Raw genomic sequence first — 22,036 nt, forward strand, 5'->3', positions numbered from 1 at the left:
AGGCACTTATGACACAGATATATTTTGAATTATTTGTAAAGAATGTTATGTAAAATCATAATATGATTTTGCATTTAAGCGTTTTCATAAGTTTTGAAATATTATTTATCGGAATTAAGAAAATTCGCAAAGAAAGCTACCAAGAACGTCTTTATTGAGTGTACTTTCGTGAACTGTAAATTCAAACTGAAATGTTGACTCTGTCTGGTAACATAATCGTCAGGTATTTTCTTTTTAGTACTATATATTCGATATCATAATATAATGTTAACGCGAGAGAGTTAATGTCAACTGAGGCATTTGGATGGATAACGATGCCATTTTACCTGACGTACCTAACGTACGTAACTAAATGTTGTCATTGTAAAATATGCATGTACAAGGTATTAGCCAATCCGCACTTTTACACTTTTTATCGGGATATATTGTTATGATACCCTCGCATGGCTCTCAAAATGGACACTTGCTATTATCGAGTCGAAACGGACGCTTATAAAACAAGTTATATTCAAGCGCTTCAATGTTTGCATACGAGATCAGCTGTCAAACGATGCATTCCGATGCAAGGCATTAGTATAAGCTAGGGATGGAAACGAATATCCGAGTATCCGGATATCCGGTTATCACGCAAGTATTCGGATACCAAAATGGGTATTCGAATATTCGTTAAGAATTACTTGCAACAATGATATTACCAGACATCGTCGACACTTCACTAAAATGTACACTTCATGCAACTACACTCAATATAAGACATGCTGCCTTCTTTACAATTTTCCACAATAATGAATAATTAATAAGTCTAACTTGATCATTCATATATGCAAAATTCATTTTTATATCCGATTCATTACATCATAATGCATTCCTTAACTCTTCAACCTATGTCTAAGTCATGCATTTTTCATTCGAAACACTGAATTTGTACCAACCGAAATGCAAAGAATAATCCAATATTGAAATTAGGATCCCGGGTCCCGACAAATATAACTTTCTCTATGAGTCAAAAAGTAGTACGTTAAACTTAAGTTTAAAAGTGGGGACGTAAAAATATTTGCAAAGGTATGTTGTAGTCTTTTTTCACCTAATGATGCAATCATTTATTATGTTTCCATATTTACGTTTGTTGATCAGTGTTAATAACAAGGAAGCAGAGTACTTGTCAAAAATGAATGATACTTTGGCCCACATGTCTACTTCAGTACTTATACTACACACAATTCATGCATGTACAATGTCAATAAACTAAACCATGAGTCATGACCATTAAGTCAATTGATTACTTAAATATAATCAAAATGCATTTTAAATGTATTTAGCAGTAATAACAATTGTCGTTTTACGTAACCTTATTCACATGTATTCAGGGGTCACCGGGTGGATCTAAGCCAACGTTTTTAGAGGTGGCGCAACTTAGGGATGTACATGTAACCTTTTGACTTGCACCCCTACCATGGATCCAAACCGAAAGTTGTTTTAAGTGTTGTCGGGAATGGGGGTATGCATGTTGGTACTCTCTACTGACGATTTTAACAACTTTTAGTCCGATGCTTTTGGGGCATATTTTATTTTTATCTTAGTAAATATTGACGAATTTAGGGGATGCGGGCGTGGGGGGTACCGGTATCCCTGGATCCGCTAGTGATATTTTGTTTACATGTCATGTGTTTTATCTTCCCTGTTTGTATAAGGCCAGAAACAATTACGTGGTTAGGTTTACATACTGTGCAAAAAAAAACATTTTGGGAAGGAATTTAAGTCCTTATTACTGTATTATAATTTTTAATGAGGCTTCATGAAAGAACGGTATTGTCGTCATTTGGATGTGGGTTTTTAAAATACATATTAAACACACAATAAAAAGGGGATATTTGTTATTTTAATTTTAACCAAATGACTTTGAAAACGGTAGCCTATTTTGAAGGAATTAAGGGTCGGGTGTATCAAACCAGAAATGTTCCTTTACACCTCATTCGGACATATGAATTGGGCTTTCTGCAGTGAAAATGTTAGTGGAGAAGGCCATGTTTAGTTTTGAAGGAAGAATAAGAAAGAAAATAAGTAAAAATAATGAAAACGCGAACTAAATTCACTTCTTAGTTACAAAAATGAAAGTATTTTTTTCAATCATCGGAATGCAACCACCAAAAAGCCACAATGCGTTGTTGATGGGGTAGTCTTTAACAGTTTGACACAAAACATTTTGGAGAAAGCCTTTTAAAATAAAATTGCTGACGTTGTAAACGGTCCATATACAGTCGAAACCCGTTGGCTCGATATCCAAGGGACCGGCCAAAATACCTCGAGCCTCGCGAATGTCGAGCCAAGCGAGAGTGCTTACAAAGAGAAAAACAAATCGGTCCCTTACATCCAATTCGAGCCAATGAGGATATCGAGCCAAGCGATATCGAGCCAACGGGTTTCGACTGTACATACGAGGGTGTTTTCGATAATAATGGCCGAGGAGTTCTGGATGATAACCTCATTTGCACATTCTGAAATATGTTATGTTTAGGTACTTCAAACCATATCTTGCACTGTGAATTTCCGTGTGTGAAAACAAGTACATTAATATTTATAAATTGACTGTGTTTGAAACAACATTTTTCGTGAATATAATCAGTTGGTCGCTGGGATGGGGTACCAAAACATTGCATGGATTGTGGTTGTCACCGCCGCCACCGTATATTTCCTCAACATTCCACCACCGCCACTTTCATCGACGCTGCTCATCTGGCAAAAGAAAGGGGATATCTTCAAATATAAGGGATTTGATATATTTTATATAGGTAGGTACCCTTTTTATTAAGTACTCAATTTGCAACGAATAACAATTATAAAACATTTACATAACTATTCTAAATGAAATTAGACAGATGATAAAAATAATATTTAAGTTTGCATGTTTATCAAATCATATGAAATATTATCCCTTATGAACTTATTGATAAGGCAAAAAAATCGATTGTAAGATTGAATCATATGAATCATACATACATTATTTATGAATCATACATACATTATTTATGAATCATACATACATTATTTATGAATCATACCTACATTATTTATGAATCATACATACATTATTTATGAATCATACCTACATTATTTATGAATCATACCTACATTATTTATGAATCATACCTACATTATTTATGAATCATACATGCATTATTTATGAATCATACATACATTTTTTATGAATCATACATACATTATTTATGAATCATACATACATTATTTATGAATCATACATACATTATTTATGAATCATACATACATTATTTATGAATCAACATACATTATTTATGAATCAACATACATTATTTATGAATCATACATACATTATTTATGAATCAACATACATTATTTATGAATCAACATATATTTATGAATCAACATACATTATTGCCGCATTGAATAAAAAAAATGTAATGTCAATTTTATTTTTGAGGAAAAAATATTTTTCAGTTGAGGAAGGAGTACCAAGCGATGGAAGCACCCTTGTGTTGATCCATGGATTTCCCACCTCCAGCCATGATTGGAGCAAGGTTGATCTTACATCTTTCAATGTTTTGCCCCGGGGGAGAGGGGGGGGGGCACACCCAGGAGATTTAGACAAACTGCAAATTTTGTTGTCGAAATTCCAACTCTTGGGCAGCGAAAATTTTCGAAAATATATTGGGCATCATATTAATAGTTGCATCATGAAGTTATAACATAAATCTATACGCAAAATATAAAGCAAATTACCAGTATTGCAGAATCGATAAGTAAGCTTGGCCGTATTCATAATGCATCTTTAGTCATTATCTAACTGAAGTCGAGATCTTAAAATATTCATAGTCAAATTAAAAAAAATGTATAAATGTTTTTAACATTGAAAAATGTTTTTTTTTTCAATTAGGTCAATGCAAATATTATATTTCAGAAATTATTGAGATTTTAAACATGGCAAATGAAATACCTAAATTAGGAAAGTGACTTACAACAGGAAATGACTTAAGATGCTTCATACCAGCCCAGTACTTATCCAACTTATATTCCAAATTAGGCCAACCATTAATTAGAATGATTTTAATCAAATTGCTTTCTATGGCTTACCAAAGTAAGGCAAGCTGCATATATATTCGAACGTACGGCTACAGCTGTAGTTTTATTGATGGAACTATAATATACATTGTAGCTTCAAATAGAACGACAGCAGTCCTAATTAACGGCTGTAGCTATACGTAGAGATGCAGCGATACAATACAACAGTATGTTCTAATTATACAGGGTAACTGTATTTTAAGCACCCAAAGTAGGTATGCCACTGTTTTCATATTGCATTACTTTTAAGCCACTTGGTAAGCCATACTGCTGTAGCTATGTTTCATTGGCCACTCTTGTCATATTGTACGTTTTGAGCCTCTTGGTACGTCATACAAATGTAGCTATGTTTTATTTGCCACTGTTCTCATACTGTACTTTTGAGCGACTTGATACCCCATACAGCTGTAGGTATGTTTGATTGGTCACTGTTGTCATGCTGTACTTTGTGAGCTACTTCATACCCCATACAGCTGTAGCTATGTTTGATTGGCCAGTGTTTTCATATTGTATTTTGTGAGCTACTTCATACCCCATACAGCTGTAGCTATGTTTTGATTGGCAAGTGTTTTCATATTGTATTTTGTGAGCTACTTCATACCCCATACAGCTGTAGATGTGTTTGCTTGGCCACTGTTGTCATATTGTATCTTTTAAGACACCTGATACCCCATACAGCTAGAAGCTATGTTATATTGGCCACTGTTGTCATACAGTACTTTTGAGACACCTGATACCCAATACAGCTAGAAGCTATGTTATATTGGCCACTGTTGTCATATTGTATCTTTTGAGACACTTGATACCCCATACAGCAAGAAGCTATGTTATATTGGCCACTGTTGTCATATTGTATCTTTTGAGACACTTGATACCCCATACAGCTAGAAGCTATGTTATATTGGTCACTGTTGTCATATTGTTTCTTTTGAGACACTTGATACCCCATACAGCAAGAAGCTATGTTATATTGGCCACTGTTGTCATATTGTATCTTTTGAGACACTTGATACCCATACAGCAAGAAGCTATGTTATATTGGCCACTGTTGTCATATTGTATCTTTTGAGACACTTGATACCCCATACAGCAAGAAGCTATGTTATATTGGCCACTGTTGTCATATTGTATCTTTTGAAACACTTGATACCCCATACAGCTAGAAGCTATGTTATATTGGTCACTGTTGTCATATTGTTTCTTTTGAGACACTTGATACCCCATACAGCAAGAAGCTATGTTATATTGGCCACTGTTGTCATATTGTATCTTTTGAGACACTTGATACCCATACAGCAAGAAGCTATGTTATATTGGCCACTGTTGTCATATTGTATCTTTTGAGACACTTGATACCCCATACAGCAAGAAGCTATGTTATATTGGCCACTGTTGTCATATTGTATCTTTTAAGACACCTGATACCCCATACAGCTAGAAGCTATGTTATATTGGCCACTGTTGTCATACAGTACTTTTGAGACACCTGATACCCAATACAGCTAGAAGCTATGTTATATTGGCCACTGTTGTCATATTGTATCTTTTGAGACACTTGATACCCCATACAGCTAGAAGCTATGTTATATTGGTCACTGTTGTCATATTGTATCTTTTGAGACACTTGATACCCAATACAGCAAGAAGCTATGTTATATTGGTCACTGTTGGCATACAGTACTTTTGAGACACTTGATACCCTATACAGCTGAAGCTATGTTATATTGGTCACTGTTGTCATACAGTACTTTTGAGACACTTGATACCCTATTCAGCTGAAGCTATGTTATATTGGCCACTGTTGTCATATTGTATCTTTTGAGACACTTGATACCCAATACAACAAGAAGCTATGTTATATTGGCCACTGTTGTCATATTGTATCTTTTGAGACACTTGATACCCCATACAGCAAGAAGCTATGTTATATTGGTCACTGTTGTCATATTGTATCTTTTGAGACACTTGATACCCCATACAGCTAGAAGCTATGTTATATTGGCCACTGTTGTCATATTGTATCTTTTGAGACACTTGATACCCCATACAGCAAGAAGCTATGTTATATTGGCCACTGTTGTCATATTGTATCTTTTGAGACACTTGATACCCAATACAGCAAGAAGCTATGTTATATTGGTCACTGTTGTCATACAGTACTTTTGAGACACTTGATACCCTATACAGCTGAAGCTATGTTATATTGGTCACTGTTGTCATACAGTACTTTTGAGACACTTGATACCCTATACAGCTGAAGCTATGTTATATTGGTCACTGTTGTCATATTGTATCTTTTGAGCCATCTGATACCCCATACAGCTAGAAGCTATGTTATATTGGCCACTGTTGTCATATTGTATCTTTTGAGACACTTGATACCCCATACAGCTAGAAGCTATGTTATATTGGCCACTGTTGTCATATTGTATCTTTTGAGACACTTGATACCCAATACAGCAAGAAGCTATGTTATATTGGTCACTGTTGTCATATTGTATCTTTTGAGCCATCTGATACCCCATACAGCTAGAAGCTATGTTATATTGGCCACTGTTGTCATACAGTACTTTTGAGACACCTGATACCCCATACAGCTAGAAGCTATGTTATATTGGCCACTGTTGTCATATTGTATCTTTTGAGCCATCTGATACCCCATACAGCTAGAAGCTATGTTTCATTGGCCACTGTTGTCATATTGTATCTTTTGAGACACTTGATACCCAATACAGCAAGAAGCTATGTTATATTGGTCACTGTTGTCATATTGTATCTTTTGAGACACTTGATACCCCATACAGCAAGAAGCTATGTTATATTGGCCACTGTTGTCATATTGTATCTTTTGAGACACTTGATACCCAATACAGCAAGAAGCTATGTTATATTGGTCACTGTTGTCATACAGTACTTTTGAGACACTTGATACCCTATACAGCTAGAAGCTATGTTATATTGGTCACTGTTGTCATATTGTTTCTTTTGAGCCATCTTATACCCCATACAGCTAGAAGCTATGTTATATTGGTCACTGTTGTCATACAGTACTTTTGAGACACTTGATACCCCATACAGCTAGAAGCTATGTTATATTGGTCACTGTTGTCATATTGTATCTTTTGAGCCATCTGATACCCCATACAGCTAGAAGCTATGTTATATTGGTCACTGTTGTCATACAGTACTTTTGAGACACTTGATACCCCATACAGCTAGAAGCTATGTTATTTTGGTCACTGTTGTCATATTGTATCTTTTGAGCCATCTTATACCCCATACAGCTAGAAGCTATGTTATATTGGTCACTGTTTTCATATTGTATCTTTTGAGCCACCTGATACCCCATACAGCTAGAAGCTATGTTTCATTGGCCACTGTTGTCATATTGTATCTTTTGAGCCACCTGATACCCCATACAGCTAGAAGCTATGTTTCATTGGCCACTGTTTTCATATTGTATCTTTTGAGCCACCTGAAACCCCATACAGCTAGAAGCTATGTTATATTGGTCACTGTTTTCATATTGTATCTTTTGAGCCACCTGATACCCCATACAGCTAGAAGCTATGTTTCATTGGCCACTGTTTTCATATTGTATCTTTTGAGCCACCTGATACCCCATACAGCTAGAAGCTATGTTATATTGGTCACTGTTGTCATATTGTATCTTTTGAGCCATCTGATAACCCATACAGCTAGAACCTATGTTTCATTGGCCACTGTTGTCATATTGTATCTTTTGAGCCATCTGATACCGCATACAGCTAGAAGCTATGTTATATTGGTCACTGTTGTCATACAGTACTTTTGAGACACTTGATACCCCCCCATACAGCTATGTTATATTGGCCACTGTTTTCATATTGTATTTTGTGAGGTTCTTGATACCCCACACAGCTGTAGCTATGTTTGATTGGCCACTGTTTTCATATTGGAATTTTTGAGCCACTTGATACCCGATACCGCTGTAGCTATGCTTGATTGGCCACTGTTTTCACATTGTTACTCTTGGTCCACTTGATAGCTATGTTTGGTTGGCTACTGTTGTTATATAGCAACATTTACTGTCATATGTTCTAGCTCAAGGTTTCTTTATTTACCAACTGTACGCATGAAAATGATTCAAACTTCATTTGATGTCACTTATGATAAACACAAGACGCCGGCCATCATGTTGTTTCGTTTAATCAGAGGTAGTCCAATGCACACGTTTTGTATGAGTTGCTAGCTTAAATATGTTGTAATCATATTTTTTTGTAATTCAGACAGTACCTAGCAGATATTCCCATTTTAAATGCAAATAATATTAGGACAATACGATCAGCCCAAAACAATATTTTGTCTAGTTTAAAGTTGATATTTGCGTGTTACACGATTTTCTCAATCTTGCAATAGGAAAGTTCGTTCATTAAATAAATGTATGTGCTTTGTTGTTGTTTCAGATTCTTGGTGGTATGAAATCACAGTTCAGCAAAATCATTATGCTGGATATGTTGGGATATGGATTCTCAGATAAGCCGGTATGTCGTTCACAAATGTTTTATTTAGCTCGGCTTTTTGAAGAATAAGGAGGGCTGTACTTCTCCTTGGCATCTGCGTCGGCGTCTGGTTTTAAGTTTAAGGACAAGTTGGCATTTTTACTTATTATCCAATACCCTACATTCATTTTACTCCAAACTTCACACAGTAATTCAGGACCATCACACAATGAGATAACATAACTGTTTTACCCTAAATACAAATCATAGTCCCTGATTGACTTATGACCTTAGGTTAAAGTTTTAGGACAAGTTGGGAATTTTTTCTATAACTTTTATACCAGTTGACTTCATACCTCACACAATTGTTGAAGGCCATCATACAATTAGGTTTCATAACTCCATCTTATCTTGATAAAATATGACTCTTTAATGACCTATCGGAAATCGAAAGTTTGGATAAAGTTTTAGGACATCTTTAGGTTTTAGCTGAGATTTCAAATACCGTTAATTCCATAAACTTCATACTTCACACAGTTGTTCACGGTCATTACACAATTAGGTAACTCCAAATTGTCTTCAATACAATTTATTTCCCTTGATTGTTTTCTTTTGATAATTTTTATCTTCTTATGCTTTTTGGCAGGCACATATTACATCACAAATGCATTGGAGTGACGTTTAGTCGAGCGCGTTGTACTATGACAGCTCTTGCATTAATATCGTTAAGTTTTGATAAAAGAACATCATGAGCTATACTTGATAAGACAGATTGGGTTGAAATAAACTGATTTAATTAGTCGAGTGTTATCATCAACACATATAAACTAATATATATAAGAAAATCTATCTACATGGTATTTTCACTACCAGGTATGAAAAAGTTAGTCATAATGCGCCAAATCTGTGAAAAGTGATAGGCCCAGGCCTACAAGGCCTATAAGTTCTGAACAATCGGGCCGGTTTGTTTTCCATGAGCCACGTATATAACCAGACAAGAGAAAAGTTAAACTTATAAGTACAATTTTAATCCAAATGACTTATTAACAGCTTGACCACGACTACCTAATTACGGAACAGGCGGACATTCACGAGGCTCTGCTGACGTCACTTTCCATACCACGCGCACACGTGATGTCACATGACTACGGCGACACCGTGGCCTTGGAACTGCTTCATAGGTTAGAGAACCTGAGAGTAAAATCAACCTGTGTTGTAAATAATGAAAACGAAAGTGACATTAAAAGTAGCCGATGAAACAGTTTCAATATCCGATGGAACCGTTTTGATATCAGATAAAACCGTTTCGATATCCAATGTACCGGTTCCGATATCCGATATAACTGTTCGACATCCGCTAGGATCGTTTCGATAGCAGATAGAACCGTTTATATCAGATAAAACCGTTTCGATATCCAATATACCGGTTCCTATATCCGATATAACCGTTCGACATCCGCTATGATCGTTTCGATAGCAGATAGAACCGTTTATATCAGATAGAACCGTTCGATATAAGATATAACCGTTTCATTATCAGATAGAACCATTTCGATATCAGATAGAATCGTTTCGATAGAACCGTTTCGATATCAGATAGAACCGGTCGATATCAGATAGAACCGTTTCGGTATCATATATTAACGTTTATATATCAAATAGAACCATTTCTTTTTCAGAGAGAAACGTTTCAATATCAAATCGAACCTGTTTCGATAACAGAACCATTTTAATTTCAGAAAGTACCCTTTCGATACCAGATTAAACCGTTTCAATATCCGATAGAAACTTTTTATTTTAATACACATCCCTCCTCGTATTGATTACGTTTGTATTAAGGATTAATGTCAAATCAATATTTGTTTCAATGTCGGATGCCGTATGAACAACATACACCGTAACATAATTATTCCAGTCAAGAAAATACACGAAAACAAAAGAGGTTAAGTATATTATTTAGTTTGGCTGAATAAATTGTAAGCATACATCTTGGAACCCTTAACATTATCTTTAATTTGTTAATTTACAATATCTTTAGTGTCAAAATGAATCTCCTGTCCTGCGAAATTGTTTCCAAATTGAGGTTAAATTATGCTTACAAAAAGTCATATAAATAATGCTTTATCCGTACTATGATAATTAGTAATGTGTTCATCGAAGGGACAGTTGAAACATTTAGTGGACCTGCTTTTAAGTGGGTCCCAAATTGTAGTTAACTGTGCTACGACGAACACATTACTAACTACTTCTAGACGTAATGCTTTTTACCAGCTTTTCTTTATAAAGTGTTAAGTTCTTCCGCTTTCCATATATGTATATATATTAAATATTACATTTTTTTAATCCTTTTAAAATTGTATATCATACGACATGCGTCTGTTTTCAGGTTCGACAACAAAGAATCAAAATTTCAGCTTGAATCATTGTGCATGTTGAATGGCGGTAAGTCCGAACTTTGTTTGAGTTTGAAACCGATGCTAAATTATTCGGAAGTCCTCGGCCATTTTCCATCGAAACAACCTCGGATGTTTGCCGGTACGTCAGTAGAAGTAGTCCATATTTTTTTATTAATTATATCATTACTTAAATGAAGTGTTTTAACTTGTATTTCTTGATCTAAGTTGAAATTGATTGCCAGTGAAGTGTGTTTTTAACTTTTATTGCAGACATGATTAAGATTTCCAAGAGTAAAGTCATTAAGTTCAGCTGCTAAAATAAATTACTACGCGGTCTACTTGCAGCGGACTTAAACATACCGATTTCTGAATATGTAAACCGTCCATATACATCCGAGGTTATTTTCGATAAAAATGGCCGAGGAGCTCCGAATGAGGCTAAATATAACTGTTATACTCGTTTTATCGACTAATATGTCAATGCTTAACATACTGAACGTTTCCTATGGACCGTTTTTTCAAGGGTCGTATTTTTAAAGCATCTTAGTGAATACATTCATCTTAGTGAATTTTTCGTAATTTTTGACAACGATTATTTTATTTGACCTCTACTTTTAATTTGTTTATATGTATATATTGTTAAGGCCATTTTCTTGCTTATTTTCATATTTTTGGCATACAAAAAGGGTAAGTTTTCTTTCAATCCAATTAAGAAAAAGGGAAAATTTCCATCAAGTTGAACAGAATTCACACTAAGATGGTTTATGAATACGACCCAAGAACTTTACTTTAGTTTACAACGTTGTTAACGGCATCGTTGTTATATTATACTGCAATCTTTAAATAACATCACAATTCCTGTTAGCTGTCAAATCGGTTTTGCTGTGGAAAATTCACCGATACACTTATGATTTGCGGTATACATAACAAGATTTGAGACAACTTTTTCAGCTTTAATATTACTTGTTGTATTTAAATATATGAGCAATTCATCAAATATTTCACCTTTAAAGTTAACAACGAGGACGTTAATCAAGTTGTTAACTTTAACAAAGTTTTGAACGATCGGTTCTATATCTGCTTCTACTACACTGTATATTCATTTGTTAGTTCAAATTTAATGCAAAACAATTTGATTTGATAATATTTTATGGCATGAAATACATTTGACAATGAGAATATCAATGCAAATTTTAACACAAAACAATTTCATGACTGCTTTACGTACCAGGACATTAGAGGGTGCGTAACAAAGGGCGTATCCTTTGACTTGCACCCCTCCCTCATAGCCGACATTATTGTTTTATTTTATTATATTTTTATTATTATTATTATTTATTTATTTTTTGGCGGGGGGGGGATGTTCCCCCATGAACTTTTAAGACAATATCTTGTCCGAAATGGTGCATTTTAAGCGTATTTGACTTTGTACTTTTTTCTATTAAATTGAAATAAACTTATCCGCTAGTGCATCCTTAATGCACCAGTCAATTGTAACCACGGCCCACCCAGGTCCGGGGTATACCGGGGATAGCCGGGGAAAAGGACCGTGTTTTTACTTTCCATGTGGCCCCGCAGGGCCGGGTGACCGCGGTGGTTTTGTCATAGCGCCAAATTAAGCCGAGATTGGGCCTTATATATAGTCTCTTGGGTGCGGGGGCATTTGGCCGGGGTTTAACCATCAGTTCGTCCCAGCAGGGCGGGGATTTTACCCGGGGTTGGCTAAACCGAAAGTCAAAGTCCCGGCTATTCCCCGGACCTTGTGGGGCCGTGGTTACAAAGGACTGGTGCATAAATGTATAACTACAAGTGTTTTGCAAACATGCGCAATTCAGCATTGCTATTTCTATTTCAGGCGTGTTCCCGGAGACACATTCCCCTTTAATTGGCCAAACGGTATGTGTTTTTTTTGTGTATTCTGATATTAGAAATTATTTCCAAATCATAATATACGTACTAAAGTAGACCTAAACGAGAATTTCTAGAATAATAAGTCAAGTTAAAACGTTTTTCACCCAATTGAAGATTGTCTTCGTTGAACGCGTTAATGCATTAACTCTTACATGAGGACGGTAGTCATAACACAGAGCTCGTATATATTAACTGTGCGCTAAGTTACGATATTTCAATATATCATTGCTTCTTATTGTAGGGTATGTGACAATATTGTTCAGCTCACGATCCTCTCGTTCTTGATTCAAATAAAACAGAACTCGAGCTTTGCGTTTGTTGATCATAATTTCAATAACGCGGATAGTGTATGCAGTAACTATAACAAGCATTTAGAAGACAACCTTAATTTCCTTCCTCGACATCCAAGCGTTTTCTTAACCTGTATGATATGTTATAAATACGCTTGTGCAAAGGGGGTTGTCACAGTGCCAGGACTATATATTCGGGTCAGTTGTGACCAAAACTAGGTCCAGACTCAAAAAACATGTGACCCCCTTATATATAGAAATATAAGGGGGGGGGGGTCACATGTTTTTTGGGTCTGGACCTAGTTTTGGTCACAACTGACCCTAATATAGATTCCTGGCACCGTGACAACCCCCTTTGCGCGGGTTGTCGAGGTGCCAGGACTCTATATTAGGGTCAGTTGTGACCAAAATCTAGATTCCTGGCACCGTGACAACCCCCTTTGCGCTTGGGTGCCGAGGATGTTTATTTTATGCCAATGAAATTGCAGATAGGCAACCATTAAGTACTAGACTTAATTAGTAAGAATTTCACCTTTCGCGGGCTTTTAACAATTAGCCTTCTGCCACTCACCCCCGGTACACACTCCCTGCGTCAGATTTTGCGTTGTCAGTGTATTAGCCAATGAGGTTGTATTCAAAGTCAGTTACGCTAAGCTCACTCCGCCCATTCTTATTAATTAAGAATTTGCTTCATGTCATCTAAATATAACTTACACTAGTCCTTGCAAATGGTTTTGTTAAAACGAGGCTTAGGTGACATGCTTATAGTTCATTAAAGAAAATGTATGTTTAAAGATATTTAATTGGAAAATCGCGCGAAATTTAAGCCAGTGACGTCATACTGGAAATTACGTCATTGATTTTCCTTCTCAGCACCGTGTGCGTTTACTTTCGTTTTTTGAAGTGAAACGGACTGAGCTGAGAGAAACCGTGAACTTATGATACGATAAAAATCCTGCCTTAGGCTGATTTAACGAAAAGCATGTCATAAAAAGAGAAACCTCACCAGAAACGCTTATAACGGGACCATTTGCATGATTTGGCGTATTGTAGTATTGTAGTATGTTACCTAAAATACGAAATGGCACAAATCGGCCACCATACATTTTTATGTTCTTCTCGTATAATTAAGAAATATGACATACCACTTAGGGTCATATGACATTATAAGGACCGGCCAGTCAGCCCCTGAAGGTGTATATGGACCGAGGCGTTAGCCGAGGTCCATTCACCTTCGGGGGCTGACTGGCCGGTCCTTATAATGCCATATGGCCCGAAGTGGTGTGTTATATTTCTTATATTATACCGAACACTTTTTTTACCATTTAATAATTTTAAAGCGCCTTTGATGTGTTTTATTGAACAAATCTAATAATAATTACTTGGGAAAAATGTCGTTGTGAAAATTGCAAGCAGCACTCACCAGTTTTATGACGTCAGCGGTCCATATTATATGACGTCAGCGGTCCATATTATATTTTTGACGAGGTTCGGACCGGCCAAAAACATGATATGGACCGCTGACGTCATAAAAACTGGATTTTTATTAAAATACATTGATATATGGACCGATCAACTTTATATACACAAAGAAGGGACACATTTATGTAAGGTATAATATTGGCATTTATGTTCTTATTACAGCTTCTTTTGACGCCTGTTCTTGGGTCCGTACTGAGCCATTTTACCTTCTACCGGATTTATGAAAGGAGGTAAGGCTAGTACATGCCGTTGTAACTGTTTCTTATCCCATTCGGAACTCCTCGGCCATTCTTATCGAAAACAACCTCGGAGGTATATGGACGGTTTACAAGTCAGAAATCGGTACACTCTTAGTCCGCTGCAAATAGATCGCGTAGTAATTTAATTTAGCGGTTAAACTCAATGACTTAACTCTTGGAAATCTTAATTATGTTTGCAATAATAGATCAGCAAATACAAGCTAAAACACTACAGTTAATTAATGATACAATTCAAAATTTTACGATCTACTTCTACCAATGGACCGGCATACATCCGAGGTTGTTTTCGATGAAAATGGCCGAAGAGCTCCGAATGTCAAGATATTCGAATGAACACATGGTGCACATCTTGCCAGAGGCAATACGCACATGTGCAACAAGATAATTACTTTGGGTTTAATATTTGTCCGGTTTTGCCCCTTGATAGAATGAATACGTATTGCAACAAATTTCATTTGACTGTAACTTTCAAGATGTTCACATGAAACTGTGTATACCTATTGTAGTGAGAAAGTGCACCTGTTAAGCAAAGAACATAACTCTGGTTTTAATAATTGTCAAGTTATGTTTCCTATTAGTTTGAAAGAGTATTGCAACAACTGTGACATGGTTGGAACTATTCAAGATATTCATACGGAACTTTGTATTCATATTATACTGAGTATGTGGACCTGTTTTACAAGTACAATAACTCTTGCTGTAATAAGTTTCGAGTAATGCCCCGTAGTGACTAAAAAGAACAATCGAACTTTGTCGTTCGCTCCGCTGCGCTCTTGTTTTGTTACTCCTAAGTATTTGCTTGTATTTTCAGCTTGTCAAAGGTATTCGGAGCAGACACCCAGCCAACTTCTGATGAAATGATGGATTTCTACGCAATAGTCCAACGAAAAAATGGCAACGTCGTTAATTCAAGGTTTGACCGAGAGAGAGAGAGAGAGAGAGAGAGAGAGAGAGAGAGACAGAGAGACACACAGAGAGTTTAGTCAACATCGTTAATTCAAGGTGTACCATTAAGAGAGAGAGAGAGAGGGAGGGAGAGAGAGAGAGAGAGAGAGAGAGAGAGAGAGAGAGAGAGAGAGAGAGATTTTAGTCAACATTGATAATTCAAGGTTTGACCTTGAGAGAGAGAGAGACAGAGAGTTTAGTCAACATTGATAATTCAAGATTTGACCTTGAGAGAGAGAGAGAGAGAGAGAGAGAGAGAGAGAGAGAGAGAGAGAGAGAGAATGAGAGACAGGGAAGCAGAGAAAGAGACAGAGACAGAGAGTTTAGTCATCGTTTATTGTAAAAAATGACCTTTACAAGTCATTCCGGTGCAATAAACAAAAAGGGAGAGAGAAAATTAAAACAAAGTACATTCACAACAAAATATTTCAAAGGCAATAAAAAATAACAGTTCGGTGAAAAGAACAAAGGTAGGTAGGGAAATCGGAAACAAACATATTTGTTTCGCCTATAGAGCATGACTAATTTGTAAAATTGAATCAGTTTGTTTTATTTAAATATTTTGCCTTAATGCGTGTGTTTTTAAACAAAACGTTCTATGTTTCAGGTTAATAAAATATATCACCCAACGAGCAGAAAACAAGGACAGATGGGTCGGGGCACTCATGAAGACGAAACTTCCAGGTGATAAATTTCACATATTTTTTTATTGATTATACTTAACAACCATCTCTATTTGGCAAACTGATATCAAAGGTTATAGGAACAAAAAAATCATAGTTTAATGCATCAAAACTGGGTGGAGTTTAAAAAGAAAATATGGAGATCCTGGGCAAGGCCGTATGCAATTTGGCGGCCATTTTCCAAGATGGCCGCCATTCGCCAATATTGACTAGAAACACAATGCTTCTATTTGTCCTTCTCAACAACCTAGTTTAATTACTTACTAATGAATATTTTTACTTCAGTTCACATGATATATGGGCCATCTGATCCAGTTAACAGTGGATACGCCTTCGTTGATCATTACAAGTAAAAAACCATTTCATTACTAAAAAACTTTTATTGTGTTATAATAACCGATTTATTATTAGTTATTTTTATTCACATTTAAGGCGCACAATATAGGTTGACGTATTTTTTTAAATAATTTTGAAGCATTTTTATGTTAAACTCATTTGAATTTAATGGTAAACACACAAAAAAAACGCATATGATTTTGGTGCAGATAAAAAATTATTAGCCTTACTAAATGAGTTCATAGCTACGCAGCCACAAATTCCACAGTTAGAAAAGGCGCCAAAAATCGCTAATATTTTTTATCTGTATATGAATCATATGCATTTATTTATCATTAAAGTCAGATATAAAACAATTGAAATCAACCTATATGGTGCGCCTTTAAAACAAGAGCAAATAGTTCATAGCAATTATTATAACTTAATAATTAATAATAATAATTTAAGTTTAAAATATATGCGACCTAAATATTGCACTCTGCGCTCGAGTTCATATCTTCTAAAATTCAATGCAAAATTTACAAGTTGTAATGTTTCCTTGAAAAACGAATGTGTTTTAACGAAAATAAAACATACCCTTATTGAAGGCTGAGCGCAAGACCCATTTTTTTTCAATGTTTGTACTGAGCCAGGGGCCGATGTCTTATTTTGAATTCTTCAGAGTAGTACCATCTAAGAGTATTACTACGTTTTATTTCCACATGAAAGCAGTGCCATCTATGAGCATTACTGCGATCTATTTTTAATTTCAACATGAAAGTAGTTCCATCCGCGGGTATAACTGTGATCTACGCTTTCATTTTGCAGGAAAGTAGTGACATATCCGAGTATTACTGTGGTCTTCATTTTATTTTTAACAGGAAAGTAGTGCCATTCCCGATAATAACTAGGGTCTACTTCTTATTTTAACTTGAAAGTATTACCATCCTGGATTATTACTGAGATCTACTTTTTTATTTCCACGGGGAAAATAGTGCCATCCTCGGGTATAACTGTGATCTACGCTTTCATTTTGCAGGAAAGTAGTGCCATCCCCGAGTATTACTGTACTAGACGCAGCGATAGGACACTACCCGCAGTGGGAGGATCCGAATGCCGTCTTCGAATCATACAAGTCCTTCTTACAGTTAATCAAAAAGACTTGAATTCTCACTTCAGGTCCATCATAAACCTTGGAATCATTCCACCCGTGCATAAAACGCCTTGAAATTAATCCACCAGACCATTTAGGATAATTGAAATCATTATATCAGTCCATCAAACGTATTGAAATAAAATTTAATAAATCAATCAGTCCATCAAAAAGCAATGAATAATTCCCTCCAGTCCATCATACGCATTGAAATCCCCTAACCAGTCCATTTAGACGGGTTAAAATCAATCCACTAGTTCATTAAAGATGCACTATTACTCCCAACTAAGTTTTACCATGTTTAATACAATTGTTTTAATTTACCAAAAAGGATTAATTAATGTCAAAAGAATGGTTCCTATGAAGGATATTGTGTTTAATTTGAAAGAACGGTGCAGAAAACACGGTATTTCTACCTTATGAATCAATACTAGATCGCAGTAAATCTTTTAGCATTCACCAATCATTTAATATTTTTGCGTTTTCAGCTTTTGAATACACGGTTATAAACTTGTTACCAGTAATAAATAATTAATATTTTTATGTATGCATCATCTAGTAATAAGTTGAAGGTTTATTACTCAGAATTTATGTTTTTTATACATGTGTATGTATCCATTTTAAATGAGAGTGTCATTTTAAGAATCATTGTCCAAGAAAACGCATCGCGATCAACCAACCAGTCCATTAAACAATATTGTATATTCCCCTCCAGTCCATCAAAATGCCTTGAAACATTTTGTCATGCTAATTTGGAGGCATTTCCATATTTACCTTATCCTAAAAATTATATTGGTCTCCAGTTAGCATGTTCCTAAAATGCACAAAATAAAGAACCCCACCCACCTTCCCCACCCCAATTTAATTTGTCAATTGTTATTTTTTTAATTCTTAACGACAGGAATCATTGAAACATCTCGACATTCTTACTTTAGTTTCCAATATTTAGTTTAATTGTTAGGTGACCAAGATTTCACTGAGGTAAAATACTTTGTCTCCTATACTATTTCAAGCATTGTAATATTGCCATATTTTGCAATCTTTGAAGGACCTAATAAAAACATTTTAAATTATTTTCGGTAAAAATAAAAGTGTTTAATTTTCTGCACACAAAATCCTTTCAATTGATATCGATATAATATGACGTCACCAGGCATCTGTAAGTCACATCTGTTTGGGTCGAATACCTTTCCAAGGTTGTCTTATAAACCAGAAGAGAAAATAAATGTACAGTCGAAAACCGTTGGCTTGGTATCCCAGGGACCGGACGAAATACTTCGATCCTCGCGAAAATCGAGCCAAGCGCGCATCTTTACAAAGAGTAAAACAAAATTGGTTCTCAACGTTCAGTTCCAGCCAACGAGGAAATCGAGCCAAGCGATATCGAGCGAACGGGTTTGGACTGTATGATTTATAAAATATTTCCTACGAACGGTATAAACCTGAAATATATACCAAGAAGAGCAAGTTTTGCCGTTTAAACATTATTTAGGTTATAGGACAAATTCCATTAGCGGATCCAAGGGGAGTGGACCAGGCGCCCCACCCGCCTAAAATCGTCAAAGTTAACTTCTTATTTAAATATAGGAGGTAAAGAGTAAAGAAATACGTCAAAAATGCTCCATTTCGGGTTAGAACTTGCCTCCCAACCCCTTCAACACTTTAAACCAAATTAATATTGGTTCTAAGGAAGGGGCGCAAGTCAAACGGTTACGAAATATCCAATCCTGGATTCACCCCAGCTTTCCACTTTAAAAAATGTCTGATGCTTTTCATTACTTAAAATATTCGCAGACTCTAATGAGTTTTATAATATTTAATTTAGTATCAAAGAATGGAAATTGTTACAATGCTTGACAATTTTGCAACTGCGTTTCGACGGTTAATGGAGACCGCATTGAAACTGTATAATTGTTATATGTTGTAATTTTATTATACAAAAAAATACTTGTCGAGCAATATAATAATCCTATATTTTGATATGGTATATACGACCTTGCATACTGTGTATGTTTCTTTCAATAATAAAATATGTTTAAACCATGTGTCGAGCGTGATTTAATGCCTTTTACACTGGTGTCGACTTGAACTAAACCATATTAGTATTACACTCAAATGAAAATGACTTACCCGGTATGTACATTCGCGCCAAACACTAAGATTGTTATTGTTATTCTTTGCTTTACTAAATGAGGGATGAGTTGGTGCCCCGATATGGGTAAAGGAAACCTAATCCGGTGAAGGCTAAGCGAAGCTCGTAACCAAATATGGTTTCCTGACCCCCCCCCCCCATATATCCCAAATAGTTTAAACATATCTATTTTACAACGATTGAAAAACAAGTTGTAACAACATTGTATTAATCACTCTCGTTGGCCCGAATTTACGCAAGAGTGTGGTCTTGTGTTGTCGGGGAAAACGGAGAACCCGGAGGAAACCCACTTGTCCGGCTTGGTGACCACAAACCAAACTCACATGCGCCGGAGCCTGGAATCGAACCTTGGACGCCTAGGTGAGAAGCGAGTGCGCTAACCACTGTGCTAACCGGACAACCTGGTGACCACGAACCAAACTCACATGCGCCTGTCACATATCCCATATCGGGTCACCTACTAACCCCGTAACGTATATATCACGTCGACAACCCGTTTACATGTTTCATTTATTCATCGGATTCAGAAAATAAACGCCATTAAATATTGGGTCATTGAGTGACCATTCTTCGACCGATGGCGTTACGTTATTTATGTTCGCGGCGTGATATAATCTAATGATGTGCACTTCCATGAAAAAGTGATAGATTTTATTAAGTAAAAATTAGTTAAATTAGTAATTAACATGACGTGAAGAAAAACTTTGTTTCGACTAGTCATTTGTAGGGTTTGTTTGTAAGAGGTATTCTAAGTAATCCATCTGATTTTACAACCATGTGCTATTTTTGGGTTTGTAAGGCTATTTATACTCGCACTCGCGCAAGGCACATTCGTCCGATGTGATTCTTAGTCATTTTACGTGATTGGAGCATAGTGCACAGACAAAATGTAACCCTGGTTAGAGCTACCCTGGTTCTTTAACGTGCACCAATGAATAGCACTGTCACAAGGGACCCGAATTTAACGTCTCTACCGGAAGACAATTAGTGTTTTAGTGATACAACGGGGAATCGAACCTGCGACCCCTGGATTGACAGTCAATTATGTTACAATAGACCACGGATCCGTCACATGTGCTACTTTTATTGACGAAATATCCTTTCATTGGTCATGTGACATTCGAAGCTCCTCGGTCATTTTTCTCTACAACAACCTCGGATGTATATGGACGGTTTACATACTCAGAAATCGGTATGTTTAAGTCCGCTGCAAGTAGATCGCGTAATTTAGCAGTTAATCTTGATGACTTAAGTCTTGGGAATCTTAAGTATGTTTGCAATAATTAATAAACTTTACTAGCAATCAATTTAAACTAAGATCAATAAATACAAGCTAGATCACTACATTTAATTAATGATATAATTCAAAAATTTACGACTTACTAAAAGCATACATCCGAAGTTGTTTTCGAGAAAAATGGCCGAGGAGTTCCGAATGGTTCATTTTAATGGTAGAACGGCAATCAGCGTCTTGTTAAGGGGTTGTTTACAGGCAGTGGCGTACCTAGGCATACTATAGTACCCCTGAACGTACAACTCAATATACGTAGCGATATCAAAAACAATTATCGAAGACTGATTGAGTGTATATCTGAACAATTTAGGAAGTAACTCAAAAAGTGTCCGTGGAATCCAATATAAATTAATTGCTAGATATTCATACAGATGTTTTTAAATGGGGGCGAAGGAGTGGGGGGGGGGGGGGGTACATTTTATTTTTTTGTTTTTCGTTAATGACATTTTCATCGTTGACTATGTGTTCAAGCTCTTTCTTATCGCTTAAGGGACGGATTGATACGCATAAACAAGCCCTAGTTCAACATTTTTATTTGAGTCAATAAAATTTAAGGGGAGGCAGAAAAAGGGGGGACTG

The 22,036-nt window shown here is 36.0% G+C and overlaps 1 protein-coding gene across 1 annotated transcript; it reads left to right on the top strand.

Moving 5' to 3' along the window:
- Nucleotides 1-1,005: 1,005 nt before the first annotated feature.
- Nucleotides 1,006-20,048, top strand: LOC128216802 (mesoderm-specific transcript homolog protein-like). The gene is made up of 12 exons (XM_052923465.1): nucleotides 1,006-1,062; nucleotides 2,624-2,789; nucleotides 3,475-3,554; nucleotides 8,541-8,618; nucleotides 9,627-9,757; nucleotides 10,963-11,018; nucleotides 12,828-12,868; nucleotides 14,818-14,885; nucleotides 15,727-15,828; nucleotides 16,468-16,544; nucleotides 16,829-16,892; nucleotides 17,898-20,048. The coding sequence occupies exons 2-12, from the start codon at nucleotides 2,636-2,638 to the stop codon at nucleotides 18,022-18,024; spliced, it is 978 nt and encodes a 325-aa protein (XP_052779425.1). The 5' UTR covers nucleotides 1,006-1,062; nucleotides 2,624-2,635; the 3' UTR covers nucleotides 18,025-20,048.
- The last annotated feature ends 1,988 nt before the right edge of the window (nucleotides 20,049-22,036 follow it).

This window comes from Mya arenaria, chromosome 14, assembly GCF_026914265.1.
Source record: "Mya arenaria isolate MELC-2E11 chromosome 14, ASM2691426v1".
Lineage (NCBI taxonomy): Eukaryota > Metazoa > Mollusca > Bivalvia > Myida > Myidae > Mya > Mya arenaria.

Bases quoted from the DNA above. Each gene is read 5' to 3' on its own strand.
- LOC128216802 (XM_052923465.1), top strand. From the start codon at position 2,636: ATGGGGTACCAAAACATTGCATGGATTGTGGTTGTCACCGCCGCCACC. The intron at 3,555-8,540 runs GTTGATCTTACA...TTGTTGTTTCAG, and splicing joins CCAGCCATGATTGGAGCAAG to ATTCTTGGTGGTATGAAATC. The intron at 11,019-12,827 runs GTAAGTCCGAAC...TTTCTATTTCAG, and splicing joins ATTGTGCATGTTGAATGGCG to GCGTGTTCCCGGAGACACAT.